Source organism: Notothenia rossii (assembly GCF_949606895.1).
Source record: "Notothenia rossii genome assembly, chromosome: 4".
NCBI classification, from domain to species: domain Eukaryota; kingdom Metazoa; phylum Chordata; class Actinopteri; order Perciformes; family Nototheniidae; genus Notothenia; species Notothenia rossii.
The window spans coordinates 78651574-78672376 of record NC_136902.1 but is presented as its reverse complement, the minus strand read 5'-3'; the positions used below and the strand labels follow the sequence as shown (position 1 = coordinate 78672376).

Here is a 20803-nt window from a genome sequence, read left to right as displayed (position 1 = left end):
AGGTTGAGATAAGTGGCACCTGTGGTTGTTACAGACCTGGATAATTAGTCATATTTCAACACGTTTCTTGCCCTCAAGTCTTAAATGTGGCAATCAAAAATATATATTCCAATCATGATGATAGGGTAGAAAAAGAAACTGGAATGCTACACAGACGTTATTACTCATTAACTAAATGGAAAAATCGAAAGTGAAATGTTACCACTTCTGTCTAAATGGGCTCTTGGTTTGTTCTTTTATAGCTTCTGTGCAATAACACGTGTTTCAGTCATCAACATATACAAACATCAGTCTTAACTCAAGGTTCATCTGCAAGCTTTTTCCAGATCTTTTTATCACACGGTCCTCATCAGCAACTGCAGTAGGCTCTGTTGTAATGGTGATGGATCCGTTGACAAGCTGGCATTGAGCGTTTAAAATGGATGAAAAGTGCAATGGATGAAATCATAACAGCTGCTGAGATTCATCCCCATGACAACTGAGCAATCTTTATCTGCGGATGAAGATCATGTTTTATGGCTGAAATCTCAAGAGAAGGTCCGGATTGTTTTTGTTAAACTACAACTTCCAAGGCCAGGAAGGAATATTGAACATGTTTCACATCGGGGGGGGGGGGGGGCGGTATACAACGCACACATGAGGGATCATTGTGTACATTAGATGTAATAAAATCAATGCATTTGATCAAATATTTTCATTCATTAAAGTCAGCAGGTCAGCTTTTATTTTAACGCTTGGACTCGTATTTCTCAGACTTGTTTAAGTTATACATTGTATAATTGTTGTTATACATTATATAGTTGTTTTTTAATCTTTTTTATCACCTAAAGTAACTATCTCACTATGGATAACCTCCCGGAGACTCTGAAACCCATTAGACTCACAGGTAATGAACTGGCCTATAAAACAAAGTTTGACATCTATTGTGAGATGATAAACAATAGTACAAGACACAATATGTTGCACCTTGGAAAAGATATGCCCCTATGTGGTTTTATTGTATTGAAAAGTGTTGAAGGTAAGAGAAAACACACAGACTTCTGATGAGCCATAACAATCAAACATGGACTGCTGAAAACAACCCATTTTAGTTTTATTATCCTTCTACAAAAGGGTAGAACACATGAAATACTATAAATTAAGGAAACTAAAAAGAACAGTACAAACAGCATACACATGCAGAGAGGTCAGCAGGTCCCTCTCTGTTACATCCAGTGCAAAAGTCTAAGTCAAAGTTCAAGACATGCCACCTTGACGTCTACATTTAGTTCAGTATGCAGCCAAGCAGTCTCTTTTCTCCTCCTTCTGATCCAGACCCATCTGTCCTCTTCACAACGCAGCTGGGACCGCCTTTACCGAGGCCTCCCTCACAAGTCTTTCCTTAGTTTAATCACAAAGGAGGATCCCTGCAATAAAACAGGAGCTTGGATTATGTGGGGGAAAACAGCAGGATTCTTAGGAGGAAAACTCAAACTAGGTTTATAAAAACAATAACATGTACCAAAGTGGTTATCGCCTCCACAGATAAAAAATACAGGCTATTGGACTGAGCTGGCTTGAGAGCTGTGAGTGAGAATTGACCTCCCCATGTGGAAAGTCAAATCTTAACTCAGAGTCTAGTGGCAACTTTATGTTGAGAAGTTCAATGTCGGAAAGAGGTTGTGTGTTCAATTCATGAGTTCATCAAGGTAACATGGTGTTTAAAAGGAAAACAAACATGCGTCAATTTCATCACTTTGTTTTCAGCTGTGACTAAAGCAAAATGAAGGAAGTCTGGCCTGATTCTACTGATACCAAAAGTAATCAAAAACATGCTAATGTGTCTTTCTTCTAGGCTGTTGAACTTTCTTTCTTTTTTCTTGCAAGCCCCTTATCTTCTACACAGCCAAGACCCCTGCACTTGCCAATAATTTCTCACGCTGAACCAATTTAGCTTGAGCCGACGAAACGGGATTACCCCCTTGGTTTTCCTTTTTGTAAGTAAATTGATATGAACTCCTTGGTCCTAAATAAAAAGGCAAATCCAAAGTGATGAAAGTGCTGCACATTCCTAAAGGTGTGGCTTTTGTAGAAAGAGTTCAGAGTGGAGGAGAGTTGCTGTGCAGATGTGCAGAGAGGCCAGAGAGAGAGAGGCAGAGACAGAGTGCACTCAGGACACTAACACTAAACACTAAAGCACAACCAAGGAGTCAGTTGCTTTTACTTACACAGAAACCACTGCACTCACTCACTGCAGAGCTTACTTCTTCTTCCCGCCTAATGATATACTTTCAGTTTTTTTCTTCTGTGCCTCATTGAACAAAAGACACACCTTTATGTTAGCAAGCGGTTTGATTTGTGTGAGTGTATGAATGTGTGACCCCACCCATGTGACACAAATTGCACAATTATAGTGTTTGGTAGCTCCAGGTGAAAAGCCTCAAAATGCCTGTTCGTCACACCAGGAAACCTGGATAACTGCCATTGTTTTAACCCTTTAATTTAATCTGGTTTACCACACAGGCTAAGCAACATGTTGGAGAGCATGCAGAACTGTCACTTTAACCTCTGATCACTGCATGCCTTATTTACAGTCTTTGTACTACAACCCCTGAGTCCATTTTACAACACTGTGTTTGCTGCCACAAAAAATATCATAGTAACAGTGCAATTAACAATATACATCTTACTGTTGTAATGTTTTCCTTGACCAAAGGGTAAGGGTATTGTTTAAATAAGTGTTTGTTTTTGTGCAGAAACCGTTTATTTGTGGAACATTGCTTATGATGGAGATTTAATAGAGATAGAAATAAAAGGGTTGTTTCTTGGTTTGGAACAGTAAGTTCCTTGAGTGGAAGCTTCAAGGTTTCAAAAGGGTCTTCCTTGCTCACAGGATAGGTTATTTTGATGCTCACACATGAGTTAGGATTATATAAAGTTTTTATTAGTTTTTATTTATTTTATTAGTTTTACAGATTGAAAAGCGTTTGAGGCAAATTTGTATTCAAGTAAAATTGACTTGATTTTGCTTGCTTGCAACTGGTCAGAGCCAAAAACAAAGTCTGGCACAAAGCCCAGTTGCCGCTTTTACATGTGATTTTTTATTTTGCTATTAGTTATTGATCTTTAGAGGTTTTGGTTACCTTATCAAGCAAGGCTAGCAGTAGTTTATTTGTGCGAAACTAAGTTAAGCTGCTGCTTGCTGTAGCCTTATATCTAATGGAAAGATGTGAGAGGGGCATTTATCTTATCATCTAAGTCTCAGTATTAAGGTAAATGTTTCCCAAAAAAAGAAACGCTAAATTATAAATGTTCCTTCAAAGTTTTCTTATTGTGAAACATCTATAAGAGAAACTCTAATATTTCAACTCTCCCTACAACTTTCTCACTCCATGTTAAAGAGTGTCATGTTACTGGCAACAAGTGATGAAGTTTGGCATGTTTGTGATCTATTGAAATTAGTTTAACATAGAGAGGTGTGAGAGCTTGAACGAAGCATGGCTGTGCTGATAGACTAATACATAAATAAACTTGAATACAAGTCCTACCTCAGTCATGGCATCATCGATCTGTTTCAGCTCCTCGTAATGGTCACGAGAGTCTCTCAGAGGTTGAACCATGATCTCCTCAATCTGAGGGAAAAGCTGTTGGACACCACAGTAAGGTCATTAATTGTGTGTGTAATCAGTGCGTGTATTTGTAAAGGAAAACATCTGTACACACATCGTCCTACCTTCATGACCGTCTCAAACATTGGGATGAGGACAAACTTGATGAATCCAATCTGAGCAGTGGGCTTGGTGACTTTGTCTCTGTCCATGAAGGGAGCCACAGGGAGACCCTCAGACTTCTCCCTGTCACTCTGAAAGCACATGAGTGGAAACATTGCCATTTAGCCTTGGCTCTCATTGTACACATTTGGTATCATTTGGTATTAATATAAACCATTTACTAGTTGCCTATTAGCATGCATATAAGTAGCATATGGCCCTGGATAAGTCAATCTAAAACACTTATTAATGCCTTTTACTCTATGACCATATTCTACCACAACTAGGACAAAGTTGACATGATGGATTCAGATAATGGACTTGAAAGAATTCGGTCACCTGCATGAAGTACTCCTCCAATAGGCAGTCCACCCATGGCTCAGCTACCTCAGTTGGCCTCACTTCGTTGGAAATGTCACAACACTTGATCATAACCATCTTCAGCTGAAAACACACACACATACATGTGTAGGATAAAGAAGCCTATTTATCTTAACAAACATACAGCATCTACCGATTTTCTTTGACTACTTTCCAAATTATACTTATACAGTCTATTTAGCCTCTGATGATCACAGCACAACCCGCAGATAAAGGCCTGCTTGTGTTGAGATCATGGCTTGCATGTGCCGTGCAATAAACAGCTGATAATGCAACGTGATCTTGTATACATACACATGTCACATGCTCCTCATTGGTGAAATCAAAGTTGTCCACTTTCTGCTTAAAGGACTCTAGTATCTCGCCATGTCTGGCCATGTCGGTGGCCAGGATGAGGGTGATAATTGCCTGGAAATATAAAAAGATAAGTCACTTTGCTCGACATTTGCTAAAATATTGTTAAGATTAATATATTTGTAAGTGACAATGCTGAATAGGATATAGATAAAACTCATCATGCTTGTCACAGTCAGAATTCCACTTGTGTATCTCACCTGTCGGATCTGTTTGAAGGCCTCAGGATCCACATTGGCAAAAATGTTGCACTCAGGAAGAGACAGGATCTGGAAGGCCACAGCACAGTGGTGGTTCTCCAGCGGAGATATGTCATTGTAGCGCACTGCCAGCTCTGTGCGTGCATTGATCTGGTACCTGGTGGATGGATGACACGTGTGAATTGATAATATATTCCCATGAAGCTTCCCTGATGAGAGAGGTCTCGGCCTGCAGAAAACTTCGACCAAAAACAAGAAGATGATCTGAATCGGCGTGTTTTCATACCTGAACTCTCTCCATGCTGAACCAGTTTCACAGTTCATTGACACGATGTTGTGCAGAGGATGTCAAAACATACTGGAGGCAGTAGGCAGACAAAATAGGGGGTCTTACGTGTTGTTGTAGCCAGGGTGGTCCAGGTCATGGCATACTGCTGCTGTCATCAAAATGCCCATATCTGTGAGAGTCAGCTTCTCCTGGACAGCAGTGTGAAAGAAAGGCGTAATTACAAATCGTCCAAGTGAACATCAAAAGGTCCGATCTGGAAAGTCAGTATAGATCTAAATAGGACTTCAGAAGTTAACTTCATCATGAACAGACATAGACATGCACCATACCTGTAGGTTGCAGAGGTTAATCATGCCATACATCATCTGACTGACGCAGAAGCAATGTCGAAAGTTGTGGAAAGGGTTGTTACGGTAGTTCTCCTGAATCGCCAACTAGCAAACAACACAATTATTAAGACAGCATTTTAAGTAAAAACCTTTTTGAAATCTACACAATGTGTTATTTTTTACTGTTCGAACTTTTACCAGCCAACGTTTGAGTGTGATGGGGTTCATGTTGAATTCCTTCACCAGTCCCAAGTCATGGTACATGTACTCCAAACAACTTAGCATCTAAATTCACAAAGGAAAAAATAGGAGATCCAGACATCAGTCACTTGGATAACATGGAATGGAAATGGCTGATTGAGTTATGGAGCTGCACTGTCAACAAACCTCGTTATGTTCCCAGTGCCAGACATCGAATGTCGGCTTCTTGAGCGCCTCAACAGTCTCCTGAGACAGTGTGTACTGTAAAAAACGAACAAACATACCATTAGAACTTTAAAAGGAAGCTGTTGTCATTAATTTAGTCAGCTTCATCGGTTAGTAATGAAATAAAAGTCCCAGCGGACATACCTTTGGGTAATTGGGGACATCTCGTCTGGGAGTGACCTTCTTCCCATCGTCAAAGTTGTATTTGCATGGACAGTTAACTCTGATTTTGCGAAGCAAGAAAAGTTGATTTGACCCGATCTGCTATCTGTTGATATCTGTGAGTAAGATGTAAAATGTCCAATTTATCAATTTTACCTGGCACCACCTCTTGAAGCCATCTCTTCTCGTAGCTTTTTCAGATCATTTTTACACTTCTCAATCTCCACCACCTTCAGGCCCTCCACTGTCAAGATGACAAGAAGAAATATCACAGTTTGGCTTCCTCCCAGGTCAGCTGTATTTCATTTTTAATTTACATGTCAGGGGGATTTCTTTTGTGTGTAAACCATCTGCTATAAAATGTAACACTTACATTCCACTCTCTTCTCCAGCATTGCTAGCCTGTTCGTGACCTCCGTCTTCAACTCGTTGATCCGGAAGGCTCTGTGAGAGGAAGTAATAGAAAATGATATATGAATCATATTTCACATGGTTAATTGGTCATCAAAACTAAATATAACTTGGATAGGGCCACAACAAATCAATGACAAAGGTAAAATAAGTTGTGTGATTGAACTTGCCTTTATGGGTTAAGGCTTGTATTATAATTGTAAGTCCCTGGTGTCAGGTATGTGTGTGAGGTATGTGTGAAGGTGGGAAAGGGCAGGCTTCAGCCACATCATAACATAAACAACTGGGGCGTTACCTGCTGAACTGTTCAGCCACCTGGGACAACACGTTCTGAAACATGTCTTCCTTTTCTGCAGACACAAATGCACCCCTGATAAATCATCATGAACAGCAATCACGTTGTGAGGTTTGGTATTTTTGAGCTCATTACTTTCACAGTAGAAGTGTTGTTGATGAATGAATGTGTGTATTTGTGAGCTTGTTAGAGTGAAAGGAAAATAAGCTTACCTCCAAGCTGACCAGTCGAAAGAGGCACAATTTTGTACAGAGAGCTGTGAGGAAAACAGATGAGTCGTTATGATTCAAAACATCAGTTTAAGTACAACTTATTTACATTGCTTTATTTTGCTAATATACACAGAGCAATCTCACCTCTGTCGAGGTTTTGGATTTATGTTTTTATTTTCCACCTTTCATTTTGAAATGTTTTCCTCCTTGTGTCTTGTCTGATCCTACTTTCTGTGTTTGCCTTCCTGTCCTTAGTTTCCCTGGTATGTCTGATTGTGTTCACCTATTGCCCTTGTGTTTCTGCCTCCCTTGCCAGCTGTGTCTGTCCTGTGATTAACCTTCTGTGTATTTAGCCTTGTCTTCCCCTCTGCTCCATGTCTGTTCGTCGTCTCTCCTAGTCTATGTTACCTGCCCGTCTCTTGATGTCCATGCTCTTGTCCATGTTACCTGTCGCGCTCCATGCTTGTTCCTGAGATTTTTTGTCCTGATCCTTCTTCGTGCTCCCTGGTTTTCTTCCTCGTACTCCCCTGGTTTTGGTAATGTTAAGTTGTTCCTTGTTTTCTGTTGTCATCAGCTTTGGGATATAAAGCTCGCTTTTTGTTACCTAACCTTTTAGTCCTCTTACTGCATTTGGGTCCTATTTTTCCCCACCCCTGACAGTACAAACAGACCAGTATGGACCCAGCAGTAATTCTTTGAGGATGCTCTTGATGATCTTTCTTAAAAGATGTTATGCATTTTTGGAGTGTGGAGGAGGGCTCCTTGTAAAGAGACTAAGGTTACTGCTTTTTCCCTTGCACACCGGGAGGTGGCAGATAAGCCCTGGCTGGTAAACTCACTGCCAGAAATGTTGAAGACATTTGTGACTTCCCCAGACAGTCTGCATGCCTGCCTCAAACCCAGTGCCCCAGCAGCCAAGCTATCGACTACGGCCCCAGTACCCAAGCGACCGGCCCGAGCTCAAGCAGCCTTGGTTCCGGCCCCAGTTTTGGCCCCAGCAGCCATGGTTCCGGCTCCTGTTCCGGCCCACGCAGCCATGGACCCGGGTCCAGTTTCGGCTCCAGAACTGGCTCTCTGACCGACGCCAGCCCCCCGTGTCCTGTCGGCGTTTTGACCGACGCCAGCCCCACCGTGTCCTGCTGGCGGTCCGGCCGACTCCAAGTCCCTTTTCAAGTCTCCTCTCAAGTCCCTTCTCAAGTCCCTACTCAAGTCCCTACTCAAGTCCCTACTCTAGTCCCTTCTCCAGCCCCTTCTCAAGTCCCTTCTCTAGTCCCTTCTCTAGTCCCTTCTCAAGTCCCTTCTCAAGTCCCTTCTGAAGTCCCTTCTGAAGTCCCTACTCTAGTCCCTACTCAAGTCCCTTCTCAAGTCCCTTCTCTAGTCCCTTCTCTAGTCCCTTCTCAAGTCCCTTCTCAAGTCCCTTCTGAAGTCCCTTCTCAAGTCCCTTCTGAAGTCCCTTCTGAAGTCCCTTCTGAAGTCCCTTCTCAAGTCCCTTCTCAAGCCCCGTCTCTAGTCCCTTCTCTAGTCCCTACTCAAGTCCCTTCTGAAGTCCCTTCTCAAGTCCCTTCTCAAGCCCCGTCTCTAGTCCCTCCTCTAGTCCCTACTCAAGTCCCTTCTCAAGCCCCTTCTCAAGCCCCGTGTCATGTCTCGCAAATTATGTTAGTTAGTTTTTGTCTGGGTCTAGTGATTTTCCCCTTTATTTTTGAATAGTAACCTTCCCTCTCGTTTCAGATACTCTGACCTCCCTTCCTTGTGTGTCTCCCACTCCTGTGATTGTCGACCCCGCCCCTGATTGTTTCCACCTGTTCTCCATTACCTGGTGTATTTATTGTCCTCATCTCCCTTTGTCCTGTGCCAGTTCGTTTCGTTCCTTGTGACTACCACCAGCATTAGCAATCCAGGATTAACCCCAAGCAGAGCTTTGAGCCATGTGCATTTGAGTTCATACCCGTTTAATCAGTCGTAACAGTACGAACTGGCCTAAACATGAACCCAGCCGACTCTGAACAGCTGAGAGCAGCGCTTCGCTCTCAGGGAGGCCGCCTCGCTCAACAGGAGGATCAGTTAACGGCCATCCAGCAGGGAGTATCACACGTCACAGACAGCCAGAGGGAGTTCGAGTCATCTGTTACAAACCAGATGAACCACCTGGCGGGGCAGATCCACCACCTGCTCGCTCACCTCAAGACTGAGCCCTCACACCCACCTCCGGCCGGACCCGAAGCGAATGCGGACCCGGCGCCCGCTTCCCACACCGTGTCAATCTGCCTGGCTCCGCCTGAGAAGTTTTCCGGGGAATCCCATGACTGCCGTCCATTCCTGGTGAATTGCAGCTTACATTATAGCCAACTACCGACAGCCTTTCCCACGGAGAGATCCAAGGTGGCTTTTATGATTTCCCATCTCACCGGACGAGCGGCGGCGTGGGCTACGGCTGAATGGTCACGTGACTCGCCGATATGCGAGTCTTTGGGACAGTTTACGGACTCCCTGACGAACATTTTTGACCACACGTCCCCAGGCAGGGAAGCAGCTCGGGCTCTTTACAAGTTAAGTCAAGGAAGACGCAGTGTGTCAGACTACGCAGTGGAATTTCGCACCATTGCGGCCGATAGTGGCTGGAATTCTTCTGCTTTGTTCGATGCCTTTATTAATGGGCTTTCTGACCCTATTAAGAATCAGCTGGCACCCTTGGATCTGCAAGTGGAACTAGACTCTGTCATTGCCATGTCCATAAGGATTGATAACAGACTTGCTGAGAGGAAACGGGAGAAGGACAGGGCTGCACTACCCTATTTCCACCCTAGAGGGCACTCCTACTCTTCTCACTCTCAGGAGACTGCCATGCCACGTTCCTCTTTCCTTCCATCCCAGAGATCAGCGTCCCCCAACAAGGCCGAGGAGCCAATGCAGCTGGGACGTGCCAAGCTGTCCACGGAGGAGCGGCGGCGCCGCCTGCTGGAGGGAAGATGTTTTTACTGCGGTCAACAAGGTCATCTTCTCTCTGGATGCCCGGTAAAAGACGGGGCTCACCAGTGAAAGGGAGGGCACTGGTGAGCCGTCTTTCCACGGCAGACTTTCCTCTCCGCAAGTTGACCAACATAAAGGTAATCTGCCATGAAAGAAGTAACTCTCAAAAAGTGTTAATTGACTCTGGGGCTGACGAAAGCCTGATGGATTGGGGATTAGCTCATGAACTGAGACTTAATACTGAACTTTTGTCGTCCCCTTTGAAAGCCAGTGCTCTGGATGGCAAACTTCTATTTCATGTCACACAGAAGACCGAACCCGTCACTATCATGATTGATGATCATTGTCAACTCATGTCGTTTCACCTGTTTAATTCTGCTCAACATCCTCTCATCCTAGGTTTTCCCTGGCTAACCAAGCATAACCCCTATGTTGATTGGCGGTCAGGTAAAATTAAGGGGTGGGGGCAGGAGTGTTCACAGGATTGTTTTAAGTGTGTGGGAAACATGGCAGTAGGAGGGGTTTCTGGGGAATGTAGTACCGATCGGGTTACTAATACTCAACATAGCCTGGACCGCAAGAATCAAACCCCAGATTTAACTTCTGTTCCCCCCTGTTACGATGACCTGGTCAAGGTATTTTGTAAAGTGAGCGCCACCTCCCTTCCTCCTCATAGGCCGTATGATTGTGCCATCAATCTGTTACCTGGGGCTCCAATTCCGAAGGGTAGGTTATACTCCATCTCGGGTCCGGAGAAGGAGGTTATGAAGGAGTACATTGACACCTCTCTTCGTGCAGGTCTGATCCGCCCGTCTTCCTCCCCGGCTGGGGCGGGTTTTTTCTTTGTGGGAAAAAAGGACGGGTCCCTTAGGCCATGCATTGATTATTCTCCTTTAAATGACATTACGGTAAAGAACAGGTATCCTCTCCCCCTCATGGCTACTGCTTTTGAACAACTTCAAGACTCTAACATTTTTACCAAGTTAGACTTGCGTAATGCCTACCATCTGGTGAGAATTCGTGAGGGGGATGAGTGGAAGACTGGTTTTAACACACCCACAGGGCACTATGAGTATCTCGTCATGCCATTTGGTCTCACCAATGCTCCAGGAGTTTTTCAAGCACTCATTAACGATGTTTTAAGGGAGTTTTTAAACCGTTTTGTGTTTGTATATCTTGACGATATTTTAATATACTCACCTGACAAAGACTCTCATGTTCACCATGTACGTCAGGTCCTCCAAAAACTCCTGGAGAACAAACTGTATGTGAAGGCAGAGAAATGTGAGTTTCATGCTAAGACTGTATCCTTCCTAGGCTTTATCATAGCTCCTGGTCTGATCCAGATGGACCCGGCCAAAATCAGTGCGGTGGCTAAGTGGCCTACGCCAGACAACCGCAAGGGGGTGCAACGTTTTCTAGGCTTTGCTAACTTTTACAGGCGCTTCATCAGAAGTTTCAGCGCCATTGCTTCTCCCCTTCATGTTCTCATGTCCCCTCAGGTGCCTTTTGTATGGTCTCCTCAGGCCGAGGAGGCTTTCCGCCGTCTCAAGGAGAGGTTCACCTCAGCCCCCATCCTCATCATCCCCGACCCAACTCGTCATTTCGTTGTAGAGGTTGACGCCTCAAATGAAGGGGTCGGGGCTGTCCTGTCGCAGCGGTCCAAGGAAGACAACAAACTTCATCCCTGTGCCTTTCTCTCCAAGAAACTCTCCTCTGCAGAGCGGAACTACGACGTGGGGAACCGTGAGTTGTTGGCGGTAAAGATTGCTCTGGAGGAATGGAGACATTGGTTGGAGGGGGCTCAGCTCCCTTTTATAGTGTGGACCGACCACAAGAATCTCGAGTACATTAGGAAGGCTAAAAGACTAAATTCTCGCCAATCAAGATGGTCTCTGTTTTTTAACCGTTTTAACTTCACTCTGTCTTACAGGCCGGGGTCCCAGAACGCCAAGCCGGATGCCCTGTCCCGTTTGTTTGACCCCGAGCCGGTTGCCAAGAAGCCTGAATCCATCCTGCCACTGAACCGTGTGGTAGGGGCGGTCACTTGGCAAATAGAATCTGTGGTGAAGCAAGCTAACGGTGAAAGCCCAGCACCTAGTGGTTGTCCGCCAAACCGTCTGTTTGTGCCTGTTACTGTACGTCCACAGGTCGTCCATTGGGCTCACTCATCGCTGCTCACCTGCCATCCTGGCGTCAAGAGGACCATATTCTTTATCAAGCAACGTTTTTGGTGGAGATCCATGGAGCGTGAGGTCTGGGAGTATGTGGAGGCCTGTCCTGTCTGCGCCCGCAACAAGACATCCTCCAGGGCACAGATGGGGCTGCTCCAGCCGCTTCCGGTTCCCAGCCGGCCCTGGTCTGAGATTTCCGTGGATTTCGTCACTGGGCTCCCAATGTCAGAAGGTAACACCACCGTACTCACGGTGGTGGACCGTTTTTTTAAGATGGTTCATTATATTGCCTTACCCAAGCTGCCATCTGCCAAAGAGACGGCAGAGATCATGATGACTCATGTGTTCCGTATCCATGGTTTCCCCAAAGATATTGTCTCAGACCGGGGTCCGCAGTTCATCTCACGCTTCTGGAGGGAGTTCTGCAACCTCATCGGGGCGTTGGTGAGCCTGTCATCCGGGTACCATCCGGAGTCCAATGGCCAGACCGAACGCCTTAATCGGGAATTAGAAACTGGGCTCCGCTGCCTCAGCTTCCAGAACCCTTCCTCCTGGAGCAGGCATCTCACATGGGTAGAGTACGCCCACAACACGCTCCCCACGGCCCCTACTGGGTTGACTCCCTTCCAGGCTGCCTATGGGTATCAACCTCCTACCTTCCCGGACCTCGAGAAGGAAGTCACAGTCCCGTCCGCCCATGCCCTGGTTCGGCGTTGTCACCGGATCTGGTCCGCCACCCGCAGGGCTCTTCTAAGGAGTGGGGAACGCATGAAGGTGGCGGCAGATCGGAAGCGTCGGCCAGCTCCGGAGTACAGGCCCGGCCAGAGGGTCTGGCTCTCTACCAGGGACCTTCCCCTTCATGTGGTGTCACGAAAATTGGCACCTAGGTTCGTAGGCCCATTCCCAGTGGCCAAAGTAATTAACCCTGTCTCTGTTCGCCTTCGTCTCCCCAGGTCTCTGAGGGTTCATCCCACCTTCCATGTGGGACGACTGAAGCCGGTAAAGGAAAGCCCCATGGTTCCCGCGGCCAAACCCCCTCCACCCCCCCGAATGCTCGACGGCGGCCTGGTCTATACGGTCAAGCGCCTGTTGGCGGTCCGGAACAGAGGCAAAGGGAGACAGTTCCTGGTTGACTGGGAGGGTTATGGACCAGAGGAACGCTCCTGGATCCCATCAAGATTTGTTGAGGATCAAACTCTCATGAATGACTTTTTTCGCCAGCACCCTCAGGTTCCTGGGCCGTCAGGAGTCGTCCCTAGAGGGGGGAGTACTGTCATGTCTCGCAAATTATGTTAGTTAGTTTTTGTCTGGGTCTAGTGATTTTCCCCTTTATTTTTGAATAGTAACCTTCCCTCTCGTTTCAGATACTCTGACCTCCCTTCCTTGTGTGTCTCCCACTCCTGTGATTGTCGACCCCGCCCCTGATTGTTTCCACCTGTTCTCCATTACCTGGTGTATTTATTGTCCTCGTCTCCCTTTGTCCTGTGCCAGTTCGTTTCGTTCCTTGTGACTACCACCAGCATTAGCAATCCAGGATTAACCCCAAGCAGAGCTTTGAGCCACGTCTTGTTTAAGTATTTTTGTTGTTCATGCTCCTAGTGTTTTTCCTCTTTAAGAGTGATTTTGTTTTTGTACCACTATCGTTGAGCTTTGGTTTGAATAAAACCTTTTTTTTGTTAAATTCTGTGAGTTGTGCATTTGAGTTCATACCCGTTTAATCAGTCGTAACACCCCGTCTCTAGCCCCTTCTCAAGTCCCTTCTCAAGTCCCTTCTGAAGTCCCTTCTCAAGTCCCTTCTGAAGTCCCTTCTCAAGTCCCTTCTCAAGCCCCTTCTCGAGCCCCGTCTCGAGTCCCTTCTCTAGTCCCTTCTCAAGTCCCTGTCCCGTTGGGGGTCCCACCACCGGCTGTAGTCCTGCCGGGGGTCCTGCCAACACCATGTCCTGCCCTGTTGGGGGTCCTGCAAACTCTGTGTCCTGTCCTGTTGGTGGTCCCGCCGATACCATGTCCTTTTCCGTCGGGGGTCGCACTGACACCAGCCCACATTCTGTCCAGGGTCCCGTCTACGCCTATCCCGCCGGCTCGGTTTCCTTGTCCGGCCGACATCGGGTCCTGCCCGTCCACCGGAGCTGTCCCGCCTCCGTCCTGCCCGTCATCTTCTTGCCCGACCTTGTGCCCGGCCTCCTGAGTTCCCCAGCGGCTTTCATCCTCGAGCCCGACCCCCTGACTTTCCCAGCCGCTGCCGTCACCCTCGTGCCCGGCCTCCTGAGTTCGCCCGCTGCGGCCTTCGCCCCTCCTCAAACTCTGCCTTGCCCCCGGGGCCGTCCGACCGAGTTCCCCTTCTCGGCCTCTGCTTTACCCCCGGGCCATCCGCCCGAGTCCCCCTTCTCTGCTTTTGCCGTGCCCCCGTGACGTCAGCCCAACATCTCCTCCAGAGCCCCTCCACCCACCCTTTTGGCCCTAGTTATGCAAGTTTTTGTCCTGATCCTTCCTCGTGCCCCCTGGTTTCCTTCCTCGTACTCCCCCGGTTTTGCTAATGTTAAGTTGCTCCTTGTTTTTTGTTACCTAACCTTTTAGTCCTCTTACTGCATTTGGGTCCTATTCTTCCCCACTCCTGACAACCTCAAGATTAATTAAGAACGCTGATCTGTAACAGCTATTTAATTCACCTTGTGGTAAGATTGTTCTGTTGATTACTGTTTCCATGGTAAAAAACACAACAAAACCACTTCTTAAATGGGGTGGAGATAAAATAAATAAATAAGATGACTCGAGTGAATGTTAATATGGGATTTCTTTTTAAAGAAACCCAACATGGTAATGTACTGTTACTTTGGAGAGTTGGTGGGCATGGTGGGATCCATAGAGACTAGGGCTCCTTCCGGGTCAACCATCATGATGGCAGTGGTCCTGCAGTGAGAGGAAACATAAAAACAAATACAATACATTTTCTTTATTGTCTTTAATATTCAACAAAGCTACATCTGCAGCGTTCCTGGAAAGTAACTCCTATTTCACAAAAGAGAATCAGTTAATTGAACGAAAGAGGAATGAGTGCCAACTGGAAGAATAGTGTATACAAAGTTTATGTTTCCCAATAAAAGCAAAACAGAACTAAAGGCGGATGACGGCTCCATCTTGCTTTTATCCTTTATCATTGTCTACTTTGATGTGCATAGCTAATGCAGCATGTCTGTCAGAAAATTGCATACAAGGGCTTGTTGAATGTGAGTGACTGCTTTACTGCCCAATAAAGTAGTAGCACTGTAATGATGTAAGGATTTTTATGTGGCTTTATTTTATGGTTCTAAGATTTTAAAGGATATTTTTAAGTATGCCTAGAATCAGTTAGGGAGTGCGGTCATCTGTATGTAAAGAAATAAATGAACAAATTTAGAAACAAAACGAAATACCTGGGAATGTTAGATGAGGTACACAGGAGCTCCTTGATGTCACATGGACTGCAGTGCCGACTGAACACCACCTGAGAAACAGATTTATACGTAGTAAGTGTATTTCAACAAATAGAAGTGTTAGACAAAGAAGTTGCAATAGACAAAATGCTTTCACATTGGATAAATGGAGTATTATTTATTAACATGTAATATGTGTATGATAAAATCTCATCTATGGCCAATAAATCAAACAGTGTGCAATCTGTTTCTATATCGTTTCAAAAGGCACACCTGCACACAAACAGCTGCTGTGTTAATGATATAAAGCCTCAGTGTTCTGACAGGGGGGAAAGGTTATCACATTTAATGTGTTTTTTTGACAACCCAGTCACATGGGAAAGTAAAGTAAGGGTCGGCTCGTTTAATGGTTGAATGAGGTCAAGTCCAGTGAGAGAACGAAATGGACAGCTGTGGTGAGTGTTCACGGAGCGTTTAGTAACATTATCCACGCCTGTCATGCAACCAGCCCAGTTTACAAGATTTACTATAGTACATGTAGATATTACAAAGTGTGTTTCTGTCGAAAGCAAAGTGTGAGTATGTAAAGTCTGCGCTAAACATGTGATCTTACATCTTGAATGCAGCAGGTGTAGCTGACAAACATTCAAAGTCAGGCTGTGGGCTTGGGGCTGTTGAACAGACATGTGTCATCGCCAGCTCTCTACTTGAAGCACTCTACATCTCCAGATCTGGTTGATGTAGGCGGATAGCAACAGGTGTCTATTCTGTCAGTAACACCTGTAACGCTAACTCTGCATCCGTCTGCTCCCCAGGTGAGGTTAGTCCAATGGGAGGACATGGATCATAAGGCGTAGACAATCAATTGCCATAATTACATTTCAATTGAAGTTGATTAAACCATTAAATACAGTTTCTATTTCTTAATGTCTTAAAATGTTGATATAGATATATTTGAGGAAAAAACTTTTTTGGTCTATTGTTCAAAACAGGCATATTATGAAGAAACTACCTAAAATACCTAAAAATCCACAACTATGAAAATCACAACTTTTTGTGGCCTGCCAAAAAACATGGGATTCAACAAACTATTTCAAACTCACATGCAGGCTCATTAAAATATGTGTTGTCTACACAGCGCTTAAATGGCTTTAGAACTTTTGCAGAGGTGCACTTTATTAATCTCGCGAGCCAGTCAGAGCACACAGGGCTTTTGGAAGGGAGGCGTAAACTGAAAGTATGAAAAATATTGTGCTTTTTTAAACTTTAAGCATGTTCTAGTAGAGCCCCAAAATACATATGAATGTGAACATTAGCATGATGTGCTCCTTTATTAAATAATAAACACGAGTCATATTCAATCTATGTTTTCTTGTATTCCCCATTTTATTTGAAATGTAAGATATTAATACTGTTGTGCACCGACAGAAATGTTAAGTCAAGTCATGTTTCATGTTTTGTTTAACCATTTTCTGTTTTGTCTCCCACCTCCTATCCTGGTGTGTGTCTCCCGCCTCACCCTCATCAGCGTCAGCCCCGCCCCTGATTGTTCTGTGTCTTGTTATCCTGTGTTTAAATTCCCCTGTCTTCCATGTGTTCTTTGTCAGTTCGTCTTGTGCTGTCCTCATGCCAGTATGCTTGTCATCGATTGCTTCTTTATTCAAGCCTACTTTATGCTTCTGAAACGCATTGCAAGTTTAAGTCCTCACGTTGTGAGCGATTTTTTGTTGTATCTTTTTGGCATTTTTTTTCGTCATCTCGTAAGAGTGTTTTTTCTTTTGTATATCATTTGTGGAAGAAATAACACAGCAATATGTATATGTACTGAAAGCACTTTTACAATGTACACATTTAAAAAATAATCCCGAAATAGTGCATTCCTGCTCTCATTGGACTGACCTTTTGCACTTTCCCATCAACATCCAGGTAAATGGTTTTAGGGGCATAGGAAGAGGAGCTGGAGCCCATGTTGACCTCCCTCTCCCCTGCCTCTCTTCAAAGATTTCGGCTGGATTCCCTGATCGGCGAACTTGAGGAACAAGAAAAACAAATACACGGATTTCCAGTATGTTCATGCATGTACTAGTGAGTTTAATGTCTGATAAATACTACAAATCATGACACAATAAGATAACAAAAGCATCAGCACCATGTGAGTATTGCTCTCAGTTTTCAACTAATTTAAAACAACATAAATCTCCAGGTTTTGCTTTTGCCAATCTATGGTTTTAAAGACAGAACAAAACATAAATATAGGAATATCATACCAAAGAATATATACAAAACATCATAAGTAACTGGCAATTATCAGATTAAATCAAATAGAACACATATTCTTTCAGTAAAACAAAAAAGCGTAATAGAGTATTAGCACTTAAAAAAATCACAGTCAAATGAATTGACATACAGCAACATCACTCACAATGTCAGCGTCGGAGCTTCCCCTGTGGAGAGCGGAGGTAAAGTCCCAGGTGCTAAGGATGCAGCTCACTTACATGAAGACACACAAACACACACAAGCAGAGGAAGAGCTGCACAGGAGAGGAGAGAGTGCGCGAATGATGGAGAAGCTGGGTATGTGTGAGGGAGACAGAGGGGGTATGGACTAATATGAATATAACCAGCACTCTGAATGGTTGCCAGGGGACAGTTACTATGGTGAAAAAAGAGACAACCCTTATTTCTTAAGTGGTTTAGGGCTTTTACCTGTGCTGGTCACACAGGCCTGATTCTCTCTATCTCATAAGGAAAACCTAAAAGCATTATGGCTTTATCAAATACTGAACATAAATTGTTTATCTGATTGAAACTCAGCTAGAGAATTATATTACGCCAGTGTTCTGTTGAAAACAGCAATTTATCTGGCCCATAAGGCACGTAGTGCACAAACAAAACACTGATTAGAGGACTCAATGGTAAATGGACGATTATATCATATCAGAGGGACTCGTCCAAACAAGGGGCCCATTCTTTCTTTTAGTCGCTGAAATGCCGAAAGCCAAGTGCCAAATAGGATTTCATGTTACATTTGTGTGTGTGTGTGTGTGTGTGTGTGTGTGTGTGTGTGTGTGTGTGTGTGTGCGCGTGTGTGTGTGTGTGTGTGTGTGTGTGTGTGTGTGTGTGTGTGTGTGTGTGTGTGTGTGTGTGTGTGTGTGTGTGTGTGTGTGTGTGTGTGTGTGTGTGTGTGTGTGTTACCATCCCCAGACCACTTATCCACTTCATTCTTGAGGACAGGTTGGGCAGATGGTTCTGTCAGACAAGTTCAGCTGTTCTGCTTGAGAAGATTTCCCATTTTATTTTTAGCAACAATTTATAATTGTTCAAGTGGTGGAGACAATGGGCTATCTTGATGAGTTTCTTTTCATGGTAATTTTATTTTTATTAACCAAAATCTCTTCCTCAATTTGTGGGGCTGAACACATACAGTGTCTTTCCTTAGACCCTCTTTATTGAGAAGGAAACATTCTTCAAGGAAAAGTAGAAATACACCTCAAGAAGAGCAATAGAGGAAAGATCCTTCAATAATTGAGTAAAAAGTGCACTTTGTCTAGTTTAACATTGATATACTCAGGTAAAATACAAAGACCTTAAACTTTTATTAAAGTGTGTTATCTATTTATCATCACTGCATTACTAACAGACAATACGTGTGATATGTTTAGTGTAGTCAGAGATAACAATTGTAGAGTTCTAATGTGGAAAACCAGCATGACAATACTTGAGTAGACATACATAGCATGTTATATTAAGTCAATATTAAGTGTTATTAGTTAGGAAAAATACAAGTGAATGAAGACTAGGGGGCTGAGAAGAACTGGAGGGATCCTCTTTATTTATTTTGTTCATTGATCCACATAAAGATCAGAGCCCGTGCTTTACAATGGGACTACCAGTCATGGACTACTGCAGGTCCAGCTTTCCAACAATAAGTCAACCTCCTTTAGTGTGCAAATACATCAACAGGCTGATGTGAACAAGGACACAATTCGACCAGGCAGTAGCAGGATATAATTAATTAGGGATGGAGAGCATCATACATCATGTGTGTGTAACTCATAAGGCACCTACTCCCAAAGGTTTGCACATACACAGACACATAATATGCATGCATGCACTATACACACGTATTTAATCCTGCTCTCCAGAGGCTAATTACTGCCTCTCTCTGCTCCTTAACCATGCTGCAGGTGTAACATGATGGGATCGACTGTGTAAATACATATTTTTAACATGAAAACAGATTAAAAGTAATTTGAGGACATTTTTCACTTTCTGTAAACCATGAGTGATTATGCATATGTTTGTGTGCTAACGTCTCTACGTGTGTGTGCCTGTGACGCTGTATGTGTATTCATGAGTCTGTGTGCCAAGGAATAAATTGTGTTTCAAACGGAAACAAAGGCAGCAAAGCACAGATCAAAACAGGCGGATCTGATTAGCTTATATAGACTCATCACACCTTCAGTAATGGAAGATACATTTTAGGATAAAAGCAATAAATACAATCATGCAGATCTTCATGACAAAAGATGTCCAGCTGGACCTCTGAAAGGAACACATTATCCTGATAATAGTGATGGACCAGGCCAATTAATGTCTCTGTGTTTGTGTGCATTAATACACTCTTTCACAGAAACACTGTTGGACATTTTGTTATCTGCCTTGTGTGAGGAAATAAATAAGTATTTTTGTGTCACAGCAGAAGTCAAAATCTGTAACAAAGTAGAGACACCAGACACATTTAAAAGTAATACACACCTTATTTAGAAAGCAACAATAAGCACTGACAAAAAGTCACAAAAAGGGAAACATTTCTGGAAAATAGCATCATTTGCAGGCAGCAGAGAAATAGTTTTAAAATGTGTGGGTATACATTTTAAAACCGGTACAACAATTTCAAACCATGCTATTCAGAATTCCTCTCTTTATATATTTTGAGTTGCCATATACTGAAGAGCCATTTATTTGTTTCAAGTTTGTCCACAATCAAGAAGAAGAGTCTGTTAAAAGAAAATGAAATGGATGCTTCACAAATACATTATATTCATGACTCCTCTTAAATGTAATTGGCTCACGTATTCTAAATATTTTTTTATTTGTGATTCTGATAGAATTATAGGTTCAACCACAGCTTGATCGTCATTGACCTTGTGTCAAATAATGTCATGTGTCAGAGTAAGAGACACAGTAACTCATTACTGACCTCATTAGGTTACACAAAAGGATAAAACGGTGGTTAGACAATCAAAACATAAAACATAACTTGCTAAATAACTCGTAACAAAGTGTGGATCAATACAAGTAATTATCTTACTGACAACTGCTCTCTAAAATCCAGTATAATATGTGGGCGACCTCTAATGGACTAAAAAGGAATTACACGCTTCAACTCAAGAAAAGCAGAGTTGTGGTGCAGAATTTTACAAAATAGATGACAAACTACA

The 20803-nt window shown here is 43.9% G+C and overlaps 1 protein-coding gene across 3 annotated transcripts; it reads right to left on the bottom strand.

Moving 5' to 3' along the window:
- Positions 1 to 882: 882 nt before the first annotated feature.
- pde9ac (phosphodiesterase 9ac) lies at positions 883 to 17916 on the bottom strand. Of its 3 annotated transcripts, none has more exons than XM_079679436.1 (20): positions 17782 to 17916; positions 17259 to 17388; positions 15360 to 15430; positions 14779 to 14856; positions 6809 to 6852; positions 6597 to 6651; positions 6264 to 6334; positions 6047 to 6134; positions 5873 to 5951; positions 5690 to 5764; positions 5501 to 5587; positions 5303 to 5407; positions 5079 to 5161; positions 4685 to 4841; positions 4425 to 4538; positions 4089 to 4193; positions 3713 to 3841; positions 3528 to 3623; positions 2208 to 2290; positions 883 to 1406 (listed from the first exon to the last, which is right to left on the bottom strand). In XM_079679436.1, the coding sequence occupies exons 2-19, from the start codon at positions 17325 to 17327 to the stop codon at positions 2240 to 2242; spliced, it is 1557 nt and encodes a 518-aa protein (XP_079535562.1). In that variant the 5' UTR covers positions 17328 to 17388; positions 17782 to 17916; the 3' UTR covers positions 883 to 1406; positions 2208 to 2239. The 3 variants fall into 3 exon arrangements, with proteins under 3 accessions (XP_079535562.1, XP_079535563.1, XP_079535564.1); XM_079679437.1 differs by having other exon boundaries at positions 2208 to 2284; XM_079679438.1 differs by lacking the exon at positions 2208 to 2290.
- Between the last annotated feature and the right edge of the window lie 2887 nt (positions 17917 to 20803).